We start from the raw sequence: 24,641 nt of genomic DNA, 5'->3' as shown, positions 1-24,641 counted from the left end.
ATTAAATACATCACATTAAATACATCACATTATATACATCACATTATATTAAATACATCACATTATATTAAATACATCACATTAAATACATCACATTATATTAAATACATCACATTAAATACATCACATTATATACATCACATTATATTAAATACATCACATTATATTATATACATCACATTATATACATCACATTATATTAAATACATCACATTAAATACATCACATTATATACATCACATTAAATACATCACATTAAATACATCACATTATATACATCACATTATATTATATACATCACATTATATTAAATACATCACATTATATTAAATACATCACATTAAATTATATACATCACATTATATTATATACATCACATTATATTATATACATCACATTAAATTATATACATCACATCACATTAAATACATCACATTATATTAAATACATCACATTAAATTATATACATCACATCACATTAAATACATCACATTATATTAAATACATCACATTAAATTATATACATCACATCACATTAAATACATCACATTATATTAAATACATCACATTAAATTATATACATCACATCACATTAAATACATCACATTATATTATATACATCACATTAAATACATCACATTATATTAAATACATCACATTAAATTATATACATCACATCACATTAAATACATCACATTATATTAAACACATCACATTATATTATATACATCACATTATATTATATACATCACATTATATTAAATACATCACATTATATTAAATACATCACATTATATTAAATACATCACATTATATTAAATACATCACATTATATTAAATACATCACATTAAATACATCACATTATATACATCACATTATATTAAATACATCACATTATATTAAATACATCACATTATATTAAATACATCACATTATATTAAATACATCACATTAAATTATATACATCACATTAAATACATCACATTATATTATATACATCACATTATATTAAATACATCACATTATATTAAATACATCACATTATATTAAATACATCACATTATATTATATACATCACATTAAATACATCACATTATATTATATACATCACATTATATTAAATACATCACATTATATTATATACATCACATTATATTAAATACATCACATTATATTAAATACATCACATTATATTAAATACATCACATTATATTATATACATCACATTAAATACATCACATTATATTATATACATCACATTATATTAAATACATCACATTATATTAAATACATCACATTAAATTATATACATCACATTATATTATATACATCACATTATATTAAATACATCACATTAAATACATCACATTATATTAAATACATCACATTATATACATCACATTAAATACATCACATTATATTATATACATCACATTATATTAAATACATCACATTATATTAAACACATCACATTAAATACATCACATTATATTATATACATCACATTATATTATATACATCACATTATATTAAATACATCACATTATATTAAATACATCACATTATATACATCACATTATATACATCACATTAAATACATCACAATATATTATATACATCACATTATATTAAATACATCACATTATATTAAACACATCACATTATATACATCACATTATATTATATACATCACATTATATTAAATACATCACATTATATTAAACACATCACATTAAATACATCACATTATATTATATACATCACATTATATTATATACATCACATTATATTATATACATCACATTATATACATCACATTATATTAAATACATCACATTAAATACATCACATTATATACATCACATTATATTATATACATCACATTATATTAAATACATCACATTATATTAAATACATCACATTATATTAAACACATCACATTATATACATCACATTATATTAAATACATCACATTAAATACATCACATTATATACATCACATTAAATACATCACATTAAATACATCACATTAAATACATCACATTAAATTATATACATCACATTATATTAAATACATCACATTAAATTATATACATCACATTATATTAAATACATCACATTAAATTATATACATCACATTATATTAAATACATCACATTAAATTATATACATCACATTATATACATCACATTAAATTAAATACATCACATTAAATACATCACATTATATACATCACATTAAATACATCACATTAAATACATCACATTAAATTATATACATCACATTATTTACATTTACATTTACATTTAAGTCATTTAGCAGACGCTCTTATCCAGAGCGACTTACAAATTGGTGCTTTCACCTTATGACATCCAGTGGAACAGCCACTTTACAATAGTGCATCTAGGTCTTTTAAGGGGGGGGGGACGGGGAGAAGGATACTTTATCCTATCCTAGGTATTCCTTAAAGAGGTGGGGTTTCAGGTGTCTCCGGAAGGTGGTGATTGACTCCGCTGTCCTGGCGTCGTGAGGGAGTTTGTTCCACCATTGGGGGGCCAGAGCAGCGAACAGTTTTGACTGGGCTGAGCGGGAACTGTACTTCCTCAGTGGTAGGGAGGCGAGCAGGCCAGAGGTGGATGAACGCAGTGCCCTAGTTTGGGTGTAGGGCCTGATCAGAGCCTGGAGGTAGTGAGGTGCCGTTCCCCTCACAGCTCCGTAGGCAAGCACCATGGTCTTGTAGCGGAACATCACATTATATTAAATACATCACATTAAATACATCACATTATATTATATACATCACATTAAATACATCACATTATATTAAATACATCACATTATATTATATACATCACATTATATTATATACATCACATTATATTAAATACATCACATTATATTAAATACATCACATTATATACATCACATTATATTAAATACATCACATTAAATACATCACATTATATTAAATACATCACATTATATTAAATACATCACATTATATTAAATACATCACATTATATTAAATACATCACATTAAATACATCACATTATATTAAATACATCACATTAAATACATCACATTATATACATCACATTATATTATATACATCACATTATATTAAATACATCACATTATATTAAATACATCACATTATATTAAATACATCACATTAAATACATCACATTAAATACATCACATTATATTAAATACATCACATTAAATACATCACATTATATACATCACATTATATTAAATACATCACATTATATTAAATACATCACATTAAATACATCACATTATATTAAATACATCACATTAAATACATCACATTATATACATCACATTATATTAAATACATCACATTATATTATATACATCACATTATATACATCACATTATATTAAATACATCACATTAAATACATCACATTATATACATCACATTAAATACATCACATTAAATACATCACATTATATACATCACATTATATTATATACATCACATTATATTAAATACATCACATTATATTAAATACATCACATTAAATTATATACATCACATTATATTATATACATCACATTATATTATATACATCACATTAAATTATATACATCACATCACATTAAATACATCACATTATATTAAATACATCACATTAAATTATATACATCACATCACATTAAATACATCACATTATATTAAATACATCACATTAAATTATATACATCACATCACATTAAATACATCACATTATATTATATACATCACATTAAATACATCACATTATATTAAATACATCACATTAAATTATATACATCACATCACATTAAATACATCACATTATATTAAATACATCACATTAAATTATATACATCACATCACATTAAATACATCACATTATATTAAATACATCACATTAAATTATATACATCACATCACATTAAATACATCACATTATATTAAATACATCACATTAAATTATATACATCACATCACATTAAATACATCACATTATATTATATACATCACATTAAATACATCACATTATATTAAATACATCACATTAAATTATATACATCACATCACATTAAATACATCACATTATATTATATACATCACATTATATTATATACATCACATTATATTATATACATCACATCACATTAAATACATCACATTATATTATATACATCACATTATATTAAATACATCACATTATATTATATACATCACATTAAATACATCACATTATATTATATACATCACATTATATTAAATACATCACATTATATTATATACATCACATTATATTATATACATCACATTATATTAAACACATTACATTATATTAAATACATCACATTATATTAAATACATCACATTATATTAAATACATCACATTATATTATATACATCACATTAAATTATATACATCACATTATATTAAATACATCACATTATATTAAATACATCACATTATATTATATACATCACATTATATTATATACATCACATTATATTAAACACATTACATTATATTAAATACATCACATTATATTATATACATCACATCACATTATATTATATACATCACATTATATTAAATACATCACATTAAATTATATACATCACATTATATTATATACATCACATTATATTAAATACATCACATTAAATACATCACATTATATTAAATACATCACATTATATACATCACATTAAATACATCATATTATATTATATACATCACATTATATTAAATACATCACATTATATTAAACACATCACATTAAATACATCACATTATATTATATACATCACATTATATTATATACATCACATTATATTAAATACATCACATTATATTATATACATCACATTATATTATATACATCACATTATATTAAATACATCACATTATATTAAACACATCACATTAAATACATCACATTATATTATATATCACATTATATTATATACATCACATTATATTATATACATCACATTATATACATCACATTATATTAAATACATCACATTAAATACATCACATTATATACATCACATTATATTATACATCACATTATATTAAATACATCACATTATATTAAATACATCACATTATATTAAACACATCACATTATATACATCACATTATATTAAATACATCACATTAAATACATCACATTAAATACATCACATTAAATACATCACATTAAATACATCACATTAAATTATATACATCACATTATATTAAATACATCACATTAAATTATATACATCACATTATATTAAATACATCACATTAAATTATATACATCACATTATATACATCACATTATATTAAATACATCACATTAAATACATCACATTATATACATCACATTAAATACATCACATTAAATACATCACATTAAATTATATACATCACATTATATACATCACATTATATTAAATACATCACATTAAATTATATACATCACATCACATTAAATACATCACATTATATTATATACATCACATTAAATACATCACATTATATTAAATACATCACATTAAATTATATACATCACATCACATTAAATACATCACATTATATTAAATACATCACATTAAATTATATACATCACATCACATTAAATACATCACATTATATTAAATACATCACATTAAATTATATACATCACATCACATTAAATACATCACATTATATTAAATACATCACATTAAATTATATACATCACATCACATTAAATACATCACATTATATTATATACATCACATTAAATACATCACATTATATTAAATACATCACATTAAATTATATACATCACATCACATTAAATACATCACATTATATTATATACATCACATTATATTATATACATCACATTATATTATATACATCACATCACATTAAATACATCACATTATATTATATACATCACATTATATTAAATACATCACATTATATTATATACATCACATTAAATACATCACATTATATTATATACATCACATTATATTAAATACATCACATTATATTATATACATCACATTATATTATATACATCACATTATATTAAACACATTACATTATATTAAATACATCACATTATATTAAATACATCACATTATATTAAATACATCACATTATATTATATACATCACATTAAATTATATACATCACATTATATTAAATACATCACATTATATTAAATACATCACATTATATTATATACATCACATTATATTATATACATCACATTATATTAAACACATTACATTATATTAAATACATCACATTATATTATATACATCACATCACATTATATTATATACATCACATTATATTAAATACATCACATTAAATTATATACATCACATTATATTATATACATCACATTATATTAAATACATCACATTAAATACATCACATTATATTAAATACATCACATTATATACATCACATTAAATACATCATATTATATTATATACATCACATTATATTAAATACATCACATTATATTAAACACATCACATTAAATACATCACATTATATTATATACATCACATTATATTATATACATCACATTATATTAAATACATCACATTATATTATATACATCACATTATATTATATACATCACATTATATTAAATACATCACATTATATTAAACACATCACATTAAATACATCACATTATATTATATACATCACATTATATTATATACATCACATTATATTATATACATCACATTATATACATCACATTATATTAAATACATCACATTAAATACATCACATTATATACATCACATTATATTATATACATCACATTATATTAAATACATCACATTATATTAAATACATCACATTATATTAAACACATCACATTATATACATCACATTATATTAAATACATCACATTAAATACATCACATTAAATACATCACATTAAATACATCACATTAAATACATCACATTAAATTATATACATCACATTATATTAAATACATCACATTAAATTATATACATCACATTATATTAAATACATCACATTAAATTATATACATCACATTATATACATCACATTATATTAAATACATCACATTAAATACATCACATTATATACATCACATTAAATACATCACATTAAATACATCACATTAAATTATATACATCACATTATATACATCACATTATATTAAATACATCACATTAAATACATCACATTATATACATCACATTAAATACATCACATTAAATACATCACATTAAATACATCACATTATATTAAACACATCACATTATATTAAATACATCACATTATATTATATACATCACATTATATTAAATACATCACATTATATTAAATACATCACATTATATTATATACATCACATTAAATACATCACATTATATTATATACATCACATTATATTATATACATCACATTATATTATATACATCACATTATATTAAATACATCACATTATATTAAATACATCACATTATATTATATACATCACATTATATTATATACATCACATTATATTATATACATCACATTATATTATATACATCACATTATATTATATACATCACATTATATTAAATACATCACATTATATTATATACATCACATTATATTATATACATCACATTATATTATATACATCACATTATATTAAATACATCACATTATATTAAATACATCACATTATATTAAATACATCACATTATATTATATACATTATATTACATTATATTAAATACATCACATTATATTAAATACATCACATTATATTATATACATCACATTATATTAAATACATCACATTATATTAAATACATCACATTATATTAAATACATCACATTATATTATATACATTATATTACATTATATTAAATACATCACATTATATTAAATACATCACATTATATTATATACATCACATTATATTATATACATCACATTATATTAAATACATCACATTATATTATATACATCACATTATATTATATACATCACATTATATTAAATACATCACATTATATTAAATACATCACATTATATTATATACATCACATTATATTATATACATCACATTATATTAAATACATCACATTATATTATATACATCACATCACATTATATTAAATACATCACATTATATTAAATACATCACATTATATTATATACATCACATTATATTAAATACATCACATTATATTAAATACATCACATTATATTAAATACATCACATTAAATACATCACATTATATTATATACATCACATTATATTATATACATCACATTATATTAAATACATCACATTATATTAAATACATCACATTAAATACATCACATTATATTAAATACATCACATTATATTAAATACATCACATTAAATACATCACATTATATTAAATACATCACATTATATTAAATACATCACATTATATTAAATACATCACATTATATTAAATACATCACATTATATTAAATACATCACATTATATTAAATACATCACATTATATTAAATACATCACATTATATTATATACATTATATTACATTATATTAAATACATCACATTATATTAAATAGATCACATTATATTATATACATCACATTATATTAAATACATCACATTATATTAAATACATCACATTATATTAAATACATCACATTATATTATATACATTATATTACATTATATTAAATACATCACATTATATTAAATACATCACATTATATTAAATACATCACATTATATTAAATAAATCACATTATATTAAATACATCACATTATATTATATACATTATATTACATTATATTAAATACATCACATTATATTAAATACATCACATTATATTAAATACATCACATTATATTATATACATTATATTACATTATATTAAATACATCACATTATATTAAATACATCACATTATATTATATACATCACATTATATTAAATACATCACATTATATTAAATACATCACATTATATTAAATACATCACATTATATTATATACATTATATTACATTATATTAAATACATCACATTATATTAAATACATCACATTATATTAAATACATCACATTATATTAAATACATCACATTATATTATATACATTATATTACATTATATTAAATACATCACATTATATTAAATACATCACATTATATTATATACATCACATTATATTAAATACATCACATTATATTAAATACATCACATTATATTAAATACATCACATCATATTATATACATTATATTACATTATATTAAATACATCACATTATATTAAATACATCACATTATATTATATACATCACATTATATTATATACATCACATTATATTAAATACATCACATTATATTATATACATCACATTATATTATATACATCACATTATATTAAATACATCACATTATATTAAATACATCACATTATATTATATACATCACATTATATTATATACATCACATTATATTAAATACATCACATTATATTATATACATCACATCACATTATATTAAATACATCACATTATATTAAATACATCACATTATATTATATACATCACATTATATTAAATACATCACATTATATTAAATACATCACATTATATTAAATACATCACATTAAATACATCACATTATATTATATACATCACATTATATTATATACATCACATTATATTAAATACATCACATTATATTAAATACATCACATTAAATACATCACATTATATTAAATACATCACATTATATTAAATACATCACATTAAATACATCACATTATATTAAATACATCACATTATATTAAATACATCACATTATATTAAATACATCACATTATATTAAATACATCACATTATATTAAATACATCACATTATATTATATACATTATATTACATTATATTAAATACATCACATTATATTAAATACATCACATTATATTATATACATCACATTATATTATATACATCACATTATATTAAATACATCACATTATATTAAATACATCACATTAAATACATCACATTATATTAAATACATCACATTATATTAAATACATCACATTAAATACATCACATTATATTAAATACATCACATTATATTAAATACATCACATTATATTAAATACATCACATTATATTAAATACATCACATTATATTAAATACATCACATTATATTATATACATTATATTACATTATATTAAATACATCACATTATATTAAATACATCACATTATATTATATACATCACATTATATTATATACATCACATTATATTAAATACATCACATTATATTATATACATCACATTATATTAAATACATCACATTATATTAAATACATCACATTATATTATATACATCACATTATATTATATACATCACATTATATTAAATACATCACATTATATTATATACATCACATCACATTATATTAAATACATCACATTATATTAAATACATCACATTAAATACATCACATTATATTATATACATCACATTATATTATATACATCACATTATATTAAATACATCACATTATATTAAATACATCACATTAAATACATCACATTATATTAAATACATCACATTATATTAAATACATCACATTAAATACATCACATTATATTAAATACATCACATTATATTAAATACATCACATTATATTAAATACATCACATTATATTAAATACATCACATTATATTAAATACATCACATTATATTAAATACATCACATTATATTAAATACATCACATTAAATACATCACATTATATTATATACATCACATTATATTATATACATCACATTATATTAAATACATCACATTATATTAAATACATCACATTAAATACATCACATTATATTAAATACATCACATTATATTAAATACATCACATTATATTATATACATCACATTATATTATATACATCACATTATATTATATACATCACATTATATTAAATACATCACATTATATACATCACATTATATACCGTGCATTCAGAAATTATTCAGACCCCTTGACCTTTTCCACATTTTGTGAAGATACAGCCTTATCTAAAATAGATTAAATAAAAACATTTCCTCGTCAATCTACACCCAATACCCAATAATGACAAAGTGAAAACAGGTTCTTAGATTTTTTTACACATGTATTAAGAACACACCTCATTTGCATAAGTATTCAGACCCTTTGCTATGAGACTCAAAATTGAGCTCAGGTGCATCCTGTTTCAATTGATCATCAGTGATATGTTTATACAACTGGATTGGAGTCCACCTGTGGTAAATTCAATTGATTGGACATGATTTGAAAAGGCACACACCGGTCTATATAAAGGTCCCCACGGCTGACAGTTCATGTCAGAGCAAAAACCAAGCCATGAGGTCAAAGGAATTGTCCTTGGAGCTCCGAGACAGGATTGTGTCGAGGCACAGATCTGGGGAAGGGTACCAAAATTTTTTTGCAGCATTGAAGGTCCCCAAGAACACAATGGCCTCCATCATTTTTAAATGGAAGAAGTTTGGGACCACCTAGACTCTTCCTAGAGCTGGCTGCGCGGCAAAACTGAGCAATCGAGGAGAAGGGCTTTGGTCAGAGAGGTGACCAAAAACCAGATGGTCACTCTGACAGAGCTCCAGTGTTCCTCTGTGGAGATGGAAGAACCTTCCAGAAGGACAACCATCTCTGCAACACTCCACCAATCAGGCCTTTATGGTAGAGTGGCCAGATGGAAGCCATAGGTGTCTAGATGGAATTTGAATTTGTATTTTTGGACTGAGATGTACTGTTAGGGCCCAGGTCTGACAGAATCTGTGCAGAAGATCTTGGTGTTGCTGTAGGCCTTCCTTGGTTGGTGACAGAAGCACCAGATCATCATCAGCAAACAGTAGACATTTGACTTCAGATTCTAATAGGGTGAGGCCGGGTGCTGCAGACTGTTCTAGTGCTCTCGCCCATTCGATGGTATCTATGTTTGGTATTTTATTAGGATCCCCAGTCGCTGTTGCAAAAGTAGCAGCTACTCCTCCTGGGGTCCACACAGAACATGAAACATAATACAGAACATCAATAGACAAGAACAGCAACTTGTTAAGGAGCAAGCGAATTTTCGCAGTCAAAAAAAAAAAAATTGCGCAACATTTCAGCGCCCTGCTATTCATGCCAGGAATATGGTACGTTCATTTGGTTAGTTTGTGTGCAAAGGAAACAGTCAGACCTTTCCAAAAGTGTTTAAATCACGCCTGTGCCATTTACAGAACGTGCGTTTCGGTCGAATAGGTCATGAAAATCTGTTCACTGAAAGTGTAAAAATATATTCGTCCGCGCCTGCAGGCAATTGTTTACAGAGAACAGAATTAAATAGAGCCGCGTTCTCATTGGCTACAGCTTCCCCATGCTGTCTACAGTTACGTCATTAGTTTCGCAATTGATTCTTGGTCTAACCCAAACAAGAGAACTACTTTCCTACTGCCACCGCCCAGATTTTCGAACGACCATTTTCAGCCATGTATTTCTCAACGGACCAGCTAACGATTCCACACGGTCTAATGAGGTATTTTATCGCTTATTAACGTGTAATAATACCTAAAGTAGCATTACAAACGTATTTCGAAGTGTTTTGTGAAAGTTTATCGTCGACTTTTGGCATTTTAAAAAATGACGTTACGTAAAAAAATGCTAATTTTTTCCTCCATTCCCAAGGTATTCCTAGCTCGATATCTAGGCTATATATGGACCGATTTAATCGAAAAAAGACCCTAAATGATGTTTATAGGACATCTAGGAGTGCCAAGAATGAAGCTCGTCAAAGGTAAGGAATGTTTTATATTTTATTTCAGCCTTTTCGTTTGCGAGCGCTAACGAAAAATCTGTCGTTTTTTGTAATGCTGCATTTCTGTGAGGTTGCATGGTACAGATAATAGCGTCTCATGCTTTCCCCGAAAAGCATTTTACAAATCTGACTTGGTGAATAGATTCACAACGAGTGTAGCTTTAATTTGGTATATTGGATGTCAATTTTGATGACATTTTAATTTTTATCATAAACTATGCGTGGTGCACTTGAAATTTCAGAAATTACAATTCCTATATAGGAAGCGCTTCCATAAAAGGTTTTAAGGACAGAACTACATTTTTAAAAAGGCACACGTAGCCTCCATATCAATACATACACACAAACTATCCAGGTCAAATAGGGGAGAGGCGTTGTGCCGCGAGGTGTTGCTTTATCTGGGGGTTTTTTCAAACCAGGTTTGCTGTTTTTTTGAGCAAAATGAGATGGAAGGAAGTTCCACACAATAAGGGCTCTATATAATACTGTACACTATATAATACTGTACTCTTTTTAGAAATTGTTCTGGATTTGGGGACTATGAAACGACCCCTGGTGGCATGTCAGGTGGGATAAGTGTGTGTGTCAGAGCTGTGTGTAAGTTGACTATGTGAACAATTTGGGATTTTCAACACATTCATGTTTTTTATAAAAATAAGAAGTGATGCAGTCAGTCTCTCCTCAACTCTTAACCAAGAGAGACTGACATGAATCATATTTATATCAGCCCTCTGATTACAATTAAGAGCAAAACGTGCCGCTCTGTTCTGGACCAGCTGCAGCTTAACTAGGTCTTTCTTTGCAGCACTGGACCACATGACTGGACAATAATCAAGATTAGACCAAACTAGAACTTGCTTTGTGGAGTGTGGCGTCAAAAAAGCACGGCTAGACGCCTCCCCATCTCTACAACCATTGAATCTATATGTTTTTACCATGACAGTTTACAATCTAAGGTAACGGCAAGTAATTTAGTCTCCTCAACTTGTTCAACAGCCACACCATTCATTACATGATTCAGCTGAGGTCTATAGCTTAAGGAATGATTTGTACTAAATACAATGCTCTTAGTTTTAGAGATGTTCAGGACCAGTTTATTACAGGCTACCCATTCCAAAACAGACTGCAACTCTTTGTTAAGGGTTTCAGTGACTTCATTAGCTGTGGTTGCTGATGCGTATATGGTTGAATCATCAGCATACATGGACACACATGCTTTGTTTAATGCCAGTGGCAGGTCATTGGTAAAAATAGAAAAGAGTTGAGGGCCTAGAGAGCTGCCCTGCGGTACACCACACTTTACATGTTTGACATTAGAGAAGCTTCCATTAAAGAAAACCCTTTGAGTTCTATTAGAGAGATAGCTCTGAATCCACGACATGGCAGAGGTTGAAAAGCCGTAGCACTTAAGTTTTTTTCAACAGGTAAATGGTCAATAATATCAAAGGCTGCACTGAAATCTAACAGTACAGCTCCCACAATCTTCTTATTATCAATTTTTCTTTCAACCAATCATCAGTCATTTGTGTCAGTGCAGTACATGTTGATTAAATCCAGTTTTGTGGATTGGGGTGATTAGTCCTTTGTTCCAAACATATATCTCTCTCTCTCTCTCTCTCTCTCTCTCTCTCTCTCTCTCAGTTTAAGTGTTGTGGTAGTAACAGCTCGTCAGACTGGTCAGACAGTGTGTGGATCCTGACACCTAGCAACGAGAGACTGGTCCCAGACAGCTGCTGCAAGACACCCAGTAACCTCTGTGGCCGCAGAGACCACCCCTCTAATATCTACAAGGTGGAGGTGAGTAAGGCCACACACACACACACACATCCTACAGTACATATCAAACAATAGACAATAAGGTAATGTTTATAATTCCTGATAGTAGCTGATTGTTCAAGATGACATGTGTCCTCCTCCTCTCTCTCTTTAGGGAGGGTGCATCACTAAGCTGGAGACCTTCATTCTGAGCCAACTGCAGATCCTGGGAGCAGTGGCGATCGGCATCGCCTTCCTCCAGGTAAAGTCCTAGAAACTTACCACGCGTTAATGTAGACATGGGGGAACTTACCACGCGTTAATGTAGACATGGGGGAACTTACCACACGTTAATGTAGACGTGGGGGAACTTAGTTATATTAATGTAGACATGGGGGAACTTAGTGATATTAATGTAGACATGGGGGAACTTAGTGATATTAATGTAGACTTGGGGGAACTTAGTGATATTAATGTAGACATGGGGGAACTTAGTGATATTAATGTAGACTTGGGGGAACTTAGTGACGTTAATGTAGATATGGGGGAACTTAGTGATATTAATGTAGACATGGGGGAACTTACCACGGGGGAACTTAGTGATATTAATATAGACATGGGGGAACTTACCACGGGGGAACTTAGTGATATTAATATAGACTTGGGGGAACTTACCACACGTTAATGTAGACATGGGGAACTTAGTGATATTAATGTAGACTTGGGGGAACTTAGTGATATTAATGTAGACTTGGGGGAACTTACCACACGTTAATGTAGACATGGGGGAACTTAGTGATATTAATGTAGACTTGGGGGAACTTAGTGATATTAATGTAGACTTGGGGGAACTTAGTGATATTAATGTAGACATGGGGGAACTTAGTGATATTAATGTAGACATGGGGGAACTTAGTGATATTAATGTAGACATGGGGGAACTTAGTGATATTAATGTAGACATGGGGAAACTTAGTGACGTTAATGTAGATATGGGGGAACTTAGTGATATTAATGTAGACATGGGGGAACTTAGTGACGTTAATGTAGATATGGGGGAACTTAGTGATATTAATGTAGACATGGGGGAACTTAGTGACGTTAATGTAGATATGGGGGAACTTAGTGATATTAATGTAGACATGGGGGAACTTACCACGGGGGAACTTAGTGATATTAATATAGACATGGGGGAACTTACCACGGGGGAACTTAGTGATATTAATATAGACATGGGGGAACTTACCACACGTTAATGTAGACATGGGGAACTTAGTGATATTAATGTAGACTTGGGGGAACTTAGTGATATTAATGTAGACTTGGGGGAACTTACCACACGTTAATGTAGACATGGGGGAACTTAGTGATATTAATGTAGACTTGGGGGAACTTAGTGATATTAATGTAGACTTGGGGAACTTAGTGATATTAATGTAGACATGGGGGAACTTAGTGATATTAATGTAGACATGGGGGAACTTAGTGATATTAATGTAGACATGGGGGAACTTAGTGATATTAATGTAGACTTGGGGGAACTTAGTGATATTAATGTAGACTTGGGGGAACTTAGTGATATTAATGTAGACATGGGGGAACTTAGTGATATTAATGTAGACATGGGGGAACTTAGTGATATTAATGTAGACTTGGGGAACTTAGTGATATTAATGTAGACTTGGGGGAACTTAGTGATATTAATGTAGACATGGGGGAACTTAGTGATATTAATGTAGACTTGGAGGAACTTAGTGATATTAATGTAGACATGGGGGAACTTACCACACGTTAATGTAGACATGGGGGAACTTAGTGATATTAATGTAGACATGGGGGAACTTAGTGATATTAATGTAGACTTGGGGGAACTTAGTGATATTAATGTAGACATGGGGGAACTTAGTGATATTAATGTAGACATGGGGGAACTTAGTGATATTAATGTAGACATGGGGGAACTTAGTGATATTAATGTAGACTTGGGGGAACTTAGTGATATTAATGTAGACTTGGGGGAACTTAGTGATATTAATGTAGACATGGGGGAACTTAGTGATATTAATGTAGACATGGGGGAACTTAGTGATATTAATGTAGACTTGGGGGAACTTAGTGATATTAATGTAGACTTGGGGGAACTTAGTGATATTAATGTAGACTTGGGGGAACTTAGTGATATTAATGTAGACATGGGGGAACTTAGTGATATTAATGTAGACTTGGAGGAACTTAGTGATATTAATGTAGACATGGGGGAACTTACCACACGTTAATGTAGACATGGGGGAACTTAGTGATATTAATGTAGACATGGGGGAACTTACCACGCGTTAATGTAGACATGGGGTAACTTACCACACGTTAATGTAGACATGGGGGAACTTAGTGATATTAATGTAGACTTGGGGGAACTTACCACGGGGGAACTTACCACACGTTAATGTAGACATGGGGGAACTTGGTAACATTATTCATATTAATGTAGACTTGAGGGAACTTAGTGATATTAATGTAGACTTGGGGGAACTTAGTGATATTAATGTAGACATGGGGGAACTTAGTACACATTATTCATGTAAGAGGTATGTTAATGTAGACTTGGGGGACCTTAGTAACGTTATTCATATTAATGGGAACTTAGTGATATTCATGTAGACTTGGGGGACCTTAGTACACATTATTCATGTAAGAGGTATGTTAATGTAGACTTGGGGGACCTTAGTAACGTTATTCACATTAATGTAGACTTGGGGGACCTTAGTAACATTATTCACATTGTTTAATTAACTGAGTTTTACACGCGAGCTTGTTTTTTTTGAGAAACAGTCTAAGGTTATGTGAAGTACTATTAATGTGAATAATAAACTCAGCAAAAAAAGAAAAGTTCCTTTTTCAGGACCCTGTCTTTCAAAGATAATTCGTAAAAATCAAAATAACTTCACAGATCTTCATTGTAAAGGGGTTAAACACTGTTTCCCATGCTTGTTCAAGGAACCATAAACAATTAATGAACATGCACCTGTGGAACGGTCGTTTAAGACACTAATTACGGTCACAGTTATGAAAACTTAGGACACTAAAGAGGCCTTTCTACTGACTCTGAAAAACACAAAGAAAGATGCCCAGGTTTCCTGCTCATCTGCGTGAACGTGCCTTAGGCATGCTGCAAGGAGGCATGAGGACTGCAGATGTGGCCAGGACAATAAATTGCAATGTCTGAACTGTGAGATCTCTAATACAGTGCTACAGAGAGACAGGACGGACAGCTGATCATCCTCGCAGTGGCAGACCACGTGTAACAACACCTGCACAGGATGAGTACATCCAAACATCACACCTGCGGGAAAGGTACAGGATGGCAACAAAAACTGCCCGGGTTAAACCGGGAACGCACAATCCCTCCATCAGTGCTCAGACTGTCCGCAATAGGCTGAGAAAGGCTGGACTGAGGGCTTGTAGGTCTGTTGTAAGGCAGGTAATCACCAGACATCACCGGCAACAACGTCGCCTATGGGCACAAACCCACCATCGCTGGACCAGACAGGACTGGCAAAAAGTGCTCTTCACTGACGAGTCGCGGTTTTGTCTCACCGGGGGTGATGGTCGGATTTGCATTTATCGTTGAAGGAAGCCTGTACTCTGGAGCGGGATCGATTTGGAGGTGGAGGGTCCGTCATGGTCTGGGGCGCTGTGTCACAGCATCACCGGTTACACCGAGGCCTGTACTCTGTGCCGGGATCGATTTGGAGGTGGAGGGTCCTGGGGTGGTGTGTCACAGCATCATCGGACTGAGCTTGTTGTCATTGCAGGCAATAACGCTGTGCGTTACAGGGAAGACATCCCCCTCCCTCATGTGGTACCCTTCCTGCAGGCTCATCCTGACATGACCCTCCAGCATGACAATGCCACCAGCCATACTGCTCGTTCTGTGCGTGATTTCCTGCAAGACAGGAATGTCAGTGTTCTGCCATGGCCAGCAAAGAGCCCGGATCTCAATCCCATTGAGCACTTCTGGGACCTGTTGGACCGGAGAGTGAGGACTACGGCCATTCCCCCCAGAAATATCCGGGAACTTGCAGGTAGTGGGGTAACATCTCACAGCAAGAACTGGCAAATCTGGTGAAGTCCATGAGCAGTACTTAATGCAGCTGGTGGCCACACCAAATATTGACTGTTAATTTTGATTTTGACCCTCCCCCCTTTGTTCAGGGATATATTATTCCATTTCTGTTAGTCACATGTCTGTGGAACTTGTTTGGTTTATGTCTCAGTTGTTGAATCTTGTTATGTTCATACAAATATTTACACATGTTAAATTTGCTGAAAATAAACACAGTTGACAGTGAGAGGACGTTTCTCTTTTTGCTGAGTTTATATTTGGATTGGTTTACTACAAGTTTACTATGTTTACTACAATATAACTACTATGCACTTATATATTTAGTTTAGTTTAGTACGTGTACTACTATAACTACTGTGTACTTCTATATTTAGTTTACTACGTGTACTACTATAACTACTGTGTACTTCTATATTTAGTTTAGTTTACTACGTGTACTACTATAACAACTGTGTACTTCTATATTTAGTTTAGTTTACTACGTGTACTACTATAACTACTGTGTACTTCTATATTTAGTTTAGTTTACTACGTGTACTACTATAACTACTGTGTACTTCTATATTTCGTTTACTGCGTGTACTACTATAACTACTGTGTACTTCTATATTCAGTTTAGTTTACTACGTGTACTACTATAACTACTGTGTACTTCTATCTTTCGTTTACTACGTGTACTACTATAACTACTGTGTACTTCTATATTTAGTTTAGTTTACTACGTGTACTACTATAACTACTGTGTACTTCTATATTTAGTGTACTATGTGTACTACTACAACTACTGTGCACTTCTATATTTAGTTTAGTTTACTACGTGTACTACTACAACTACTGTGTACTTCTATATTTAGTTTACTACGTGTACTACTATAACTACTGTGTACTTCTATATTTAGTTTACTACGTGTACTACTATAACTACTGTGCACTTCTATATTTAGTTTAGTTTACTACGTGTACTACTACAACTACTGTGTACTTCTATATTTAGTTTACTACGTGTACTACTATAACTACTGTGCACTTCTATATTTAGTTTAGTTTACTACGTGTACTACTATAACTACTGATTATATTTCCATCGTCTCTTTATTTCTTTCAGCTCGTAGGGATGATTCTTGTTTGCTGCCTGTATCGAGGTCTGAAGGAGGAGTCATACTGAGCATCGCTGATGGCACAACTCCAACAGCAAGAAGACAACAACAACACAACCACAACAACAACATATTTACCAGTATTTAGATATGCTTTCTCTCTGTCTCGGACGCTACATACGTCTCCTGTAGATATGTGGAATGAAAGTCATTTTTTTTTCAAAGACAAATTTAATCTATGTTGAAGTTTAGGTAAGGCAGGCAGCAGGAAACAGGCAGACAGGCAGACAGGCAAAGAGGCAATCAGACAGGCAGGGAAAGAGGTAGGCAGACAGGCAGACAGGCAAAGAGGCAGGCAGACAGGCAGGCAAAGAGGTAGGCAGACAGACAGACAGGCAAGCAGTCAGACAGGCAGGCAAAGAGGCAGACAGGACGGTTGCAGCAGACGGACAGACAGACATGCTGTGGGACAGCCAGACAGACAGACAGCCAGACAGACAGCCAGACAGACAGACAGACAGACAGCCAGCCAGACAGCCAGACAGACAGACAGACAGACAGACAGACAGACAGACAGACAGACAGACGCACAGACAGACGCACAGACAGACGCACAGACAGACGCACAGACAGACAGACAGACAGATAGCTGCGGGGACAGACAGCCAGACAGACAGCCAGACAGGAAGGGAGATGAGCTGTGGGGACAGACAGCCAGACAGGAAGGAAGACAAGCTGTGGGACGGCAGTGTTATAGAGTTGGATAGCGTCTAGCCTGTATTGTATGAGTTTCTATTCCATGTTTTATTTTCTCTTCCTGCCATAGTCTATTCTTAGGTAGATGCTGGTCTATTCTGCCTTGGGTAGATGCTGGTCTATTCTGCCATGGGTAGATGCTGGTCTATTCTGCCATGGGTAGATGCTGGTCTATTCTGCCTTGGGTAGATGCTGGTCTATTCTGCCTTGGGTAGATGCTGGTCTATTCTGCGTTGGGTAGATAGATGCTGGTCTATTCTGCCTTGGGTAGATGCTGCTCTTCTGCCTTGGGTAGATGCTGGTCTATTCTGCCTTGGGTAGATGCTGCTCTTCTGCCTTGGGTAGATGCTGGTCTATTCTGCCTTGGGTAGATGCTGGTCTATTCTGCCTTGGGTAGATGCTGGTCTATTCTGCCTTGGGTAGATGCTGGTCTATTCTGCCTTGGGTAGATAGATGCTGGTCTATTCTGCCTTGGGTAGATAGATGCTGGTCTATTCTGCCTTGGGTAGATAGATACTGGTCTATTCTGCCTTGGGTAGATAGATGCTGGTCTATTCTGCCTTGGGTAGATAGATGCTGGTCTATTCTGCCTTGGGTAGATAGATGCTGGTCTATTCTGCCTTGGGTAGATGCTGGTCTATTCTGCCTTGGGTAGATAGATGCTGGTCTATTCTGCCTTGGGTAGATAGATGCTGGTCTATTCTGCGTTGGTAGATGCTGGTCTATTCTGCCTTGGGTAGATGCTGGTCTATTCTGCCTTGGGTAGATGCTGCTCTTCTGCCTTGGGTAGATGCTGGTCTATTCTGCCTTGGGTAGATGCTGGTCTATTCTGCCTTGGGTAGATGCTGGTCTATTCTGCCTTGGGTAGATGCTGGTGGATTTCAACATGTACAGAGCCTTCAGAAAGTATTCAAACCCCTTGACTTATACCACATGTTGTTGTGTTACAGCCTGAATTCAACATGGATTAAATATTAAATAAATATATTTTCCTCATCAATCTACACACAATACCACATAATGATGAACTGAAAACATGTTTTTGGAAATGTTGAATTTTTTTTTGTTGAAAATTAAATACAAAAATATCTCATTTACACAAGTATTCACACCCCTGAGTCAATATTTTGTAGAAACAACTTTAGCAATGCTTACGGCTGTGAGTCTTTCTGGGTACATCTCTAAGAGATTTCCACACCTGGATTGTGCAACATTTGCCCATTATTCTTAAAAAATTCTTCAAGCTCTTTCAAATTATTTGTTGATCACGGCAAGACAACCATTTTCAGGTCTTAGATTTTCAATCCAAAACTGTAACACGGCCACTCAGGAACATTCACTGTCTTCGTGTTAAGCAACTCCGGAGTAGATTTGGACTTGTGTTTCAGGTTATTGTCCTGCTGAAAGGTGAATGAATCTCCCAGTGTCTGGTGGAAAACAGACTGAACCATATTTTCCTCTGGGATTTTGCCTGTGCTTCATTCCAAGTGTTACTGAGAAACACTCCCCAGTCCTTAATTGACAATTACAAGCATACCCATAACATGATGCAGCCACCACTATGCATGAAAATATAAAGAGTGTTACTCAGTAATGTGTTGTACTGGATTTACCACAAACAGAATACTTTGTATTCAGGACAAAAATGTCATTGCTTTGCCACATTTTTTGCAATATTACTTTAGTGCCTTGACATTTTTTTTAGGCTTCCTTCTTTTCACTCTGTCATTTAGGTTAGTATTGTGGAGTAACTACAATCCATCCTCAGTTTTCTCCTGTCACAGCCATTAAACTCTGTAACTGGTTTAAAGTCATCATTGGCCTCATGGTGAAATCCATGAGCGGTTACCTTCCTCTCTGGCAACTGAGTTAGGAAGGACGCCTGTATCTTTGTAGGGACTGGTTGTATTGATGTCACGCCCTGGTCTAAGTATTTTGTGTTTTTCTTCATGTATTGGGTCAGGCCAGGGTGTGGCATGGAGTTTTTGTATTGTGGTGTGTTTTGTCTTGGGGTTTGGTGGTTAAGTATTTGGGATTGTAGCTAGTGGGGTTATCTAGCACCTCACCGCACTGGCAGGGCGACCGAGAGTATTCAACCAGGTAAGGTTGGGCAGGCTCGGTGCTCAAGAGCTCCAGTGCGCCTGCACGGTCCGGTCTATCCAGTACCACCTCCACACCCCAGCCCTCCGGTAGCAGCTCCCCGCACCAGGCTTCCTGTGCGTGTCCTCGGCCCAGTACCACCAGTGCCACCACCAGTGCCAGCGCCCTCCTGCATCAGGCCTACAGTGCGTCTCCCGCCTCTCCTGTGCTGTCGGAGTCTCCCGCCTTTCTTTCCTCTCCTGCGCTACCGGAGTCTCCTGTCTGTTCAGTGCAGCCAGAGCTGCCAGCCTGCATGGAGCAGTCAGAGCTGTCAGCCTGCATGGAGCAGTCAGAGCTGTCAGCCTGCATGGAGCAGTCAGAGCTGTCAGCCTGCATGGAGCAGTCAGAGCTGTCAGCCTGCATGGAGCAGTCAGAGCTGTCAGTCTGCATGAAGCAGCCAGAGCTGTCAGTCTGCAAGGAGCAGTCAGAGCTGTCAGCCTGCATGGAGCAGCCAGAGCTGTCAGTCTGCAAGGAGCAGTCAGAGCTGTCAGCCTGCATGGAGCAGTCAGAGCTGTCAGCCTGCATGGAGCAGTCAGAGCTGTCAGCCTGCATGGAGCAGTCAGAGCTGTCAGTCTGCATGAAGCAGCCAGAACTGTCAGTCTGCAAGGAGCTGTCAGTCTGCAAGGAGCTGTCAGTCTGCAAGGAGCTGCCAGCCTGCATGGAGCAGCCAGAGCTGCCAGTCTGCATGGAGCAGTCAGAGCTGTCAGTCAGCATGGGTCAGACAGATTCTTCCAGATCTGCCAGTCAGCCAGATTCTTCCAGATCTGCCAGTCAGCCAGAATCTTCCAGATCTGCCAGTCAACCAGGCTCTTCCAGATCTGCCAGTCAACCAGACTCTTCCAGATCTGCCAGTCAGCCGGGATCTGCCAGAACTGCCAGTCAGCCGGGATCTGCCAGAACTGCCAGTCAGCCAGGATCTGCCAGTCGGCCAGGATCCGCCAGTCAGCCAGGATCTGCCAGTCAGCCAGAATCTTCCAGATCTGCCAGTCAGCCAGGCTCTTCCAGATCTGCCAGTCACCCGGGATCTGCCAGAACTGCCAGTCAGCCAGGATCTGCCAGTCAGCCAGGATCTGGTGGATCCATCAACCTGCCTGAGCTTCCTTTCACTCCTGAGCTTCCTTTCACTCCTGAGCTTCCTTTCACTCCTGAGCTTCCTTTCACTCCCGAGCTTCACCTCAGTCCCGATCTGCTCCTCAGTCTAGTGGGGTTCTGGGTGAGGACTACTAGGCCACGGTTGGCGGCGAGGGTGGACTATCTAGGGACGCAAGGAGAGGGGACTAAGACATTTACCGAGTGGGTCCACGTCCCGCGCCGGAGCCGCCACCATGGACAGACGCCCACCCGGACCCTCCCTATTGATTTGAGGTGCGTTCGGGAGTCCGCACCTTAGGGGGGTTCTGTCACGCCCTGGTCTAAGTATTTTGTGTTTTTCTTCATGTATTGGGTCAGGCCAGGGTGTGGCATGGAGTTTTTGTATTGTGGTGTGTTTTGTCTTGGGGTTTTGGTGGTTAAGTATTTGGGATTGTAGCTAGTGGGGTTATCTAGCAAAGTCTATGGCTGTCTGTGGCTCTCAATCAGAGGCAGGTGCTTATCGTTGTCTCTGATTGGGAACCATATTTAGGCAGCCATATTCTTTGAGTTTGTCGTGGGTGATTGTCCTGAGTGTCTTGATGTCCTTGTTTGATGTTAGTTGACACAAGTATAGGCTGTTTTCGGTTTTCGTTTCGTTTATTGTTTTGGAGTGTTCATGTTTAGTCGTGTTTACGTTTGTTTAAATAAACATGGATCGCAATCGACACGCTGCAGTTTGGTCCGACTCTCCTTCACCATATGAAAACCGTGACAATTGATACACTATCCAACTTGTAATTAATAACTTCACCATG

The 24,641-nt window shown here is 32.3% G+C and overlaps 1 protein-coding gene across 3 annotated transcripts in view; it reads left to right on the top strand.

The window, feature by feature from the left end:
• LOC115127870 (CD151 antigen-like) overlaps nt 1-21,727 on the top strand; it is a 57,255-nt gene extending 35,528 nt beyond the window's left edge. For all 3 annotated transcript variants that reach the window (XM_065002890.1, XM_065002889.1, XM_065002888.1), the window contains 3 exons: nt 14,527-14,682; nt 14,816-14,902; nt 19,869-21,727. In XM_065002890.1, coding sequence (XP_064858962.1) covers nt 14,527-14,682; nt 14,816-14,902; nt 19,869-19,928 — 303 coding nt within the window. In that variant the 3' untranslated portion in view covers nt 19,929-21,727. The remainder of the gene's footprint in view (nt 1-14,526; nt 14,683-14,815; nt 14,903-19,868) is intronic.
• The last annotated feature ends 2,914 nt before the right edge of the window (nt 21,728-24,641 follow it).

The sequence above is a fragment of the Oncorhynchus nerka genome, linkage group LG17, assembly GCF_034236695.1.
Source record: "Oncorhynchus nerka isolate Pitt River linkage group LG17, Oner_Uvic_2.0, whole genome shotgun sequence".
Lineage (NCBI taxonomy): Eukaryota > Metazoa > Chordata > Actinopteri > Salmoniformes > Salmonidae > Oncorhynchus > Oncorhynchus nerka.
Note: the sequence above shows the minus strand (reverse complement) of the source record. Positions and strands in the feature narration are given on the sequence as shown.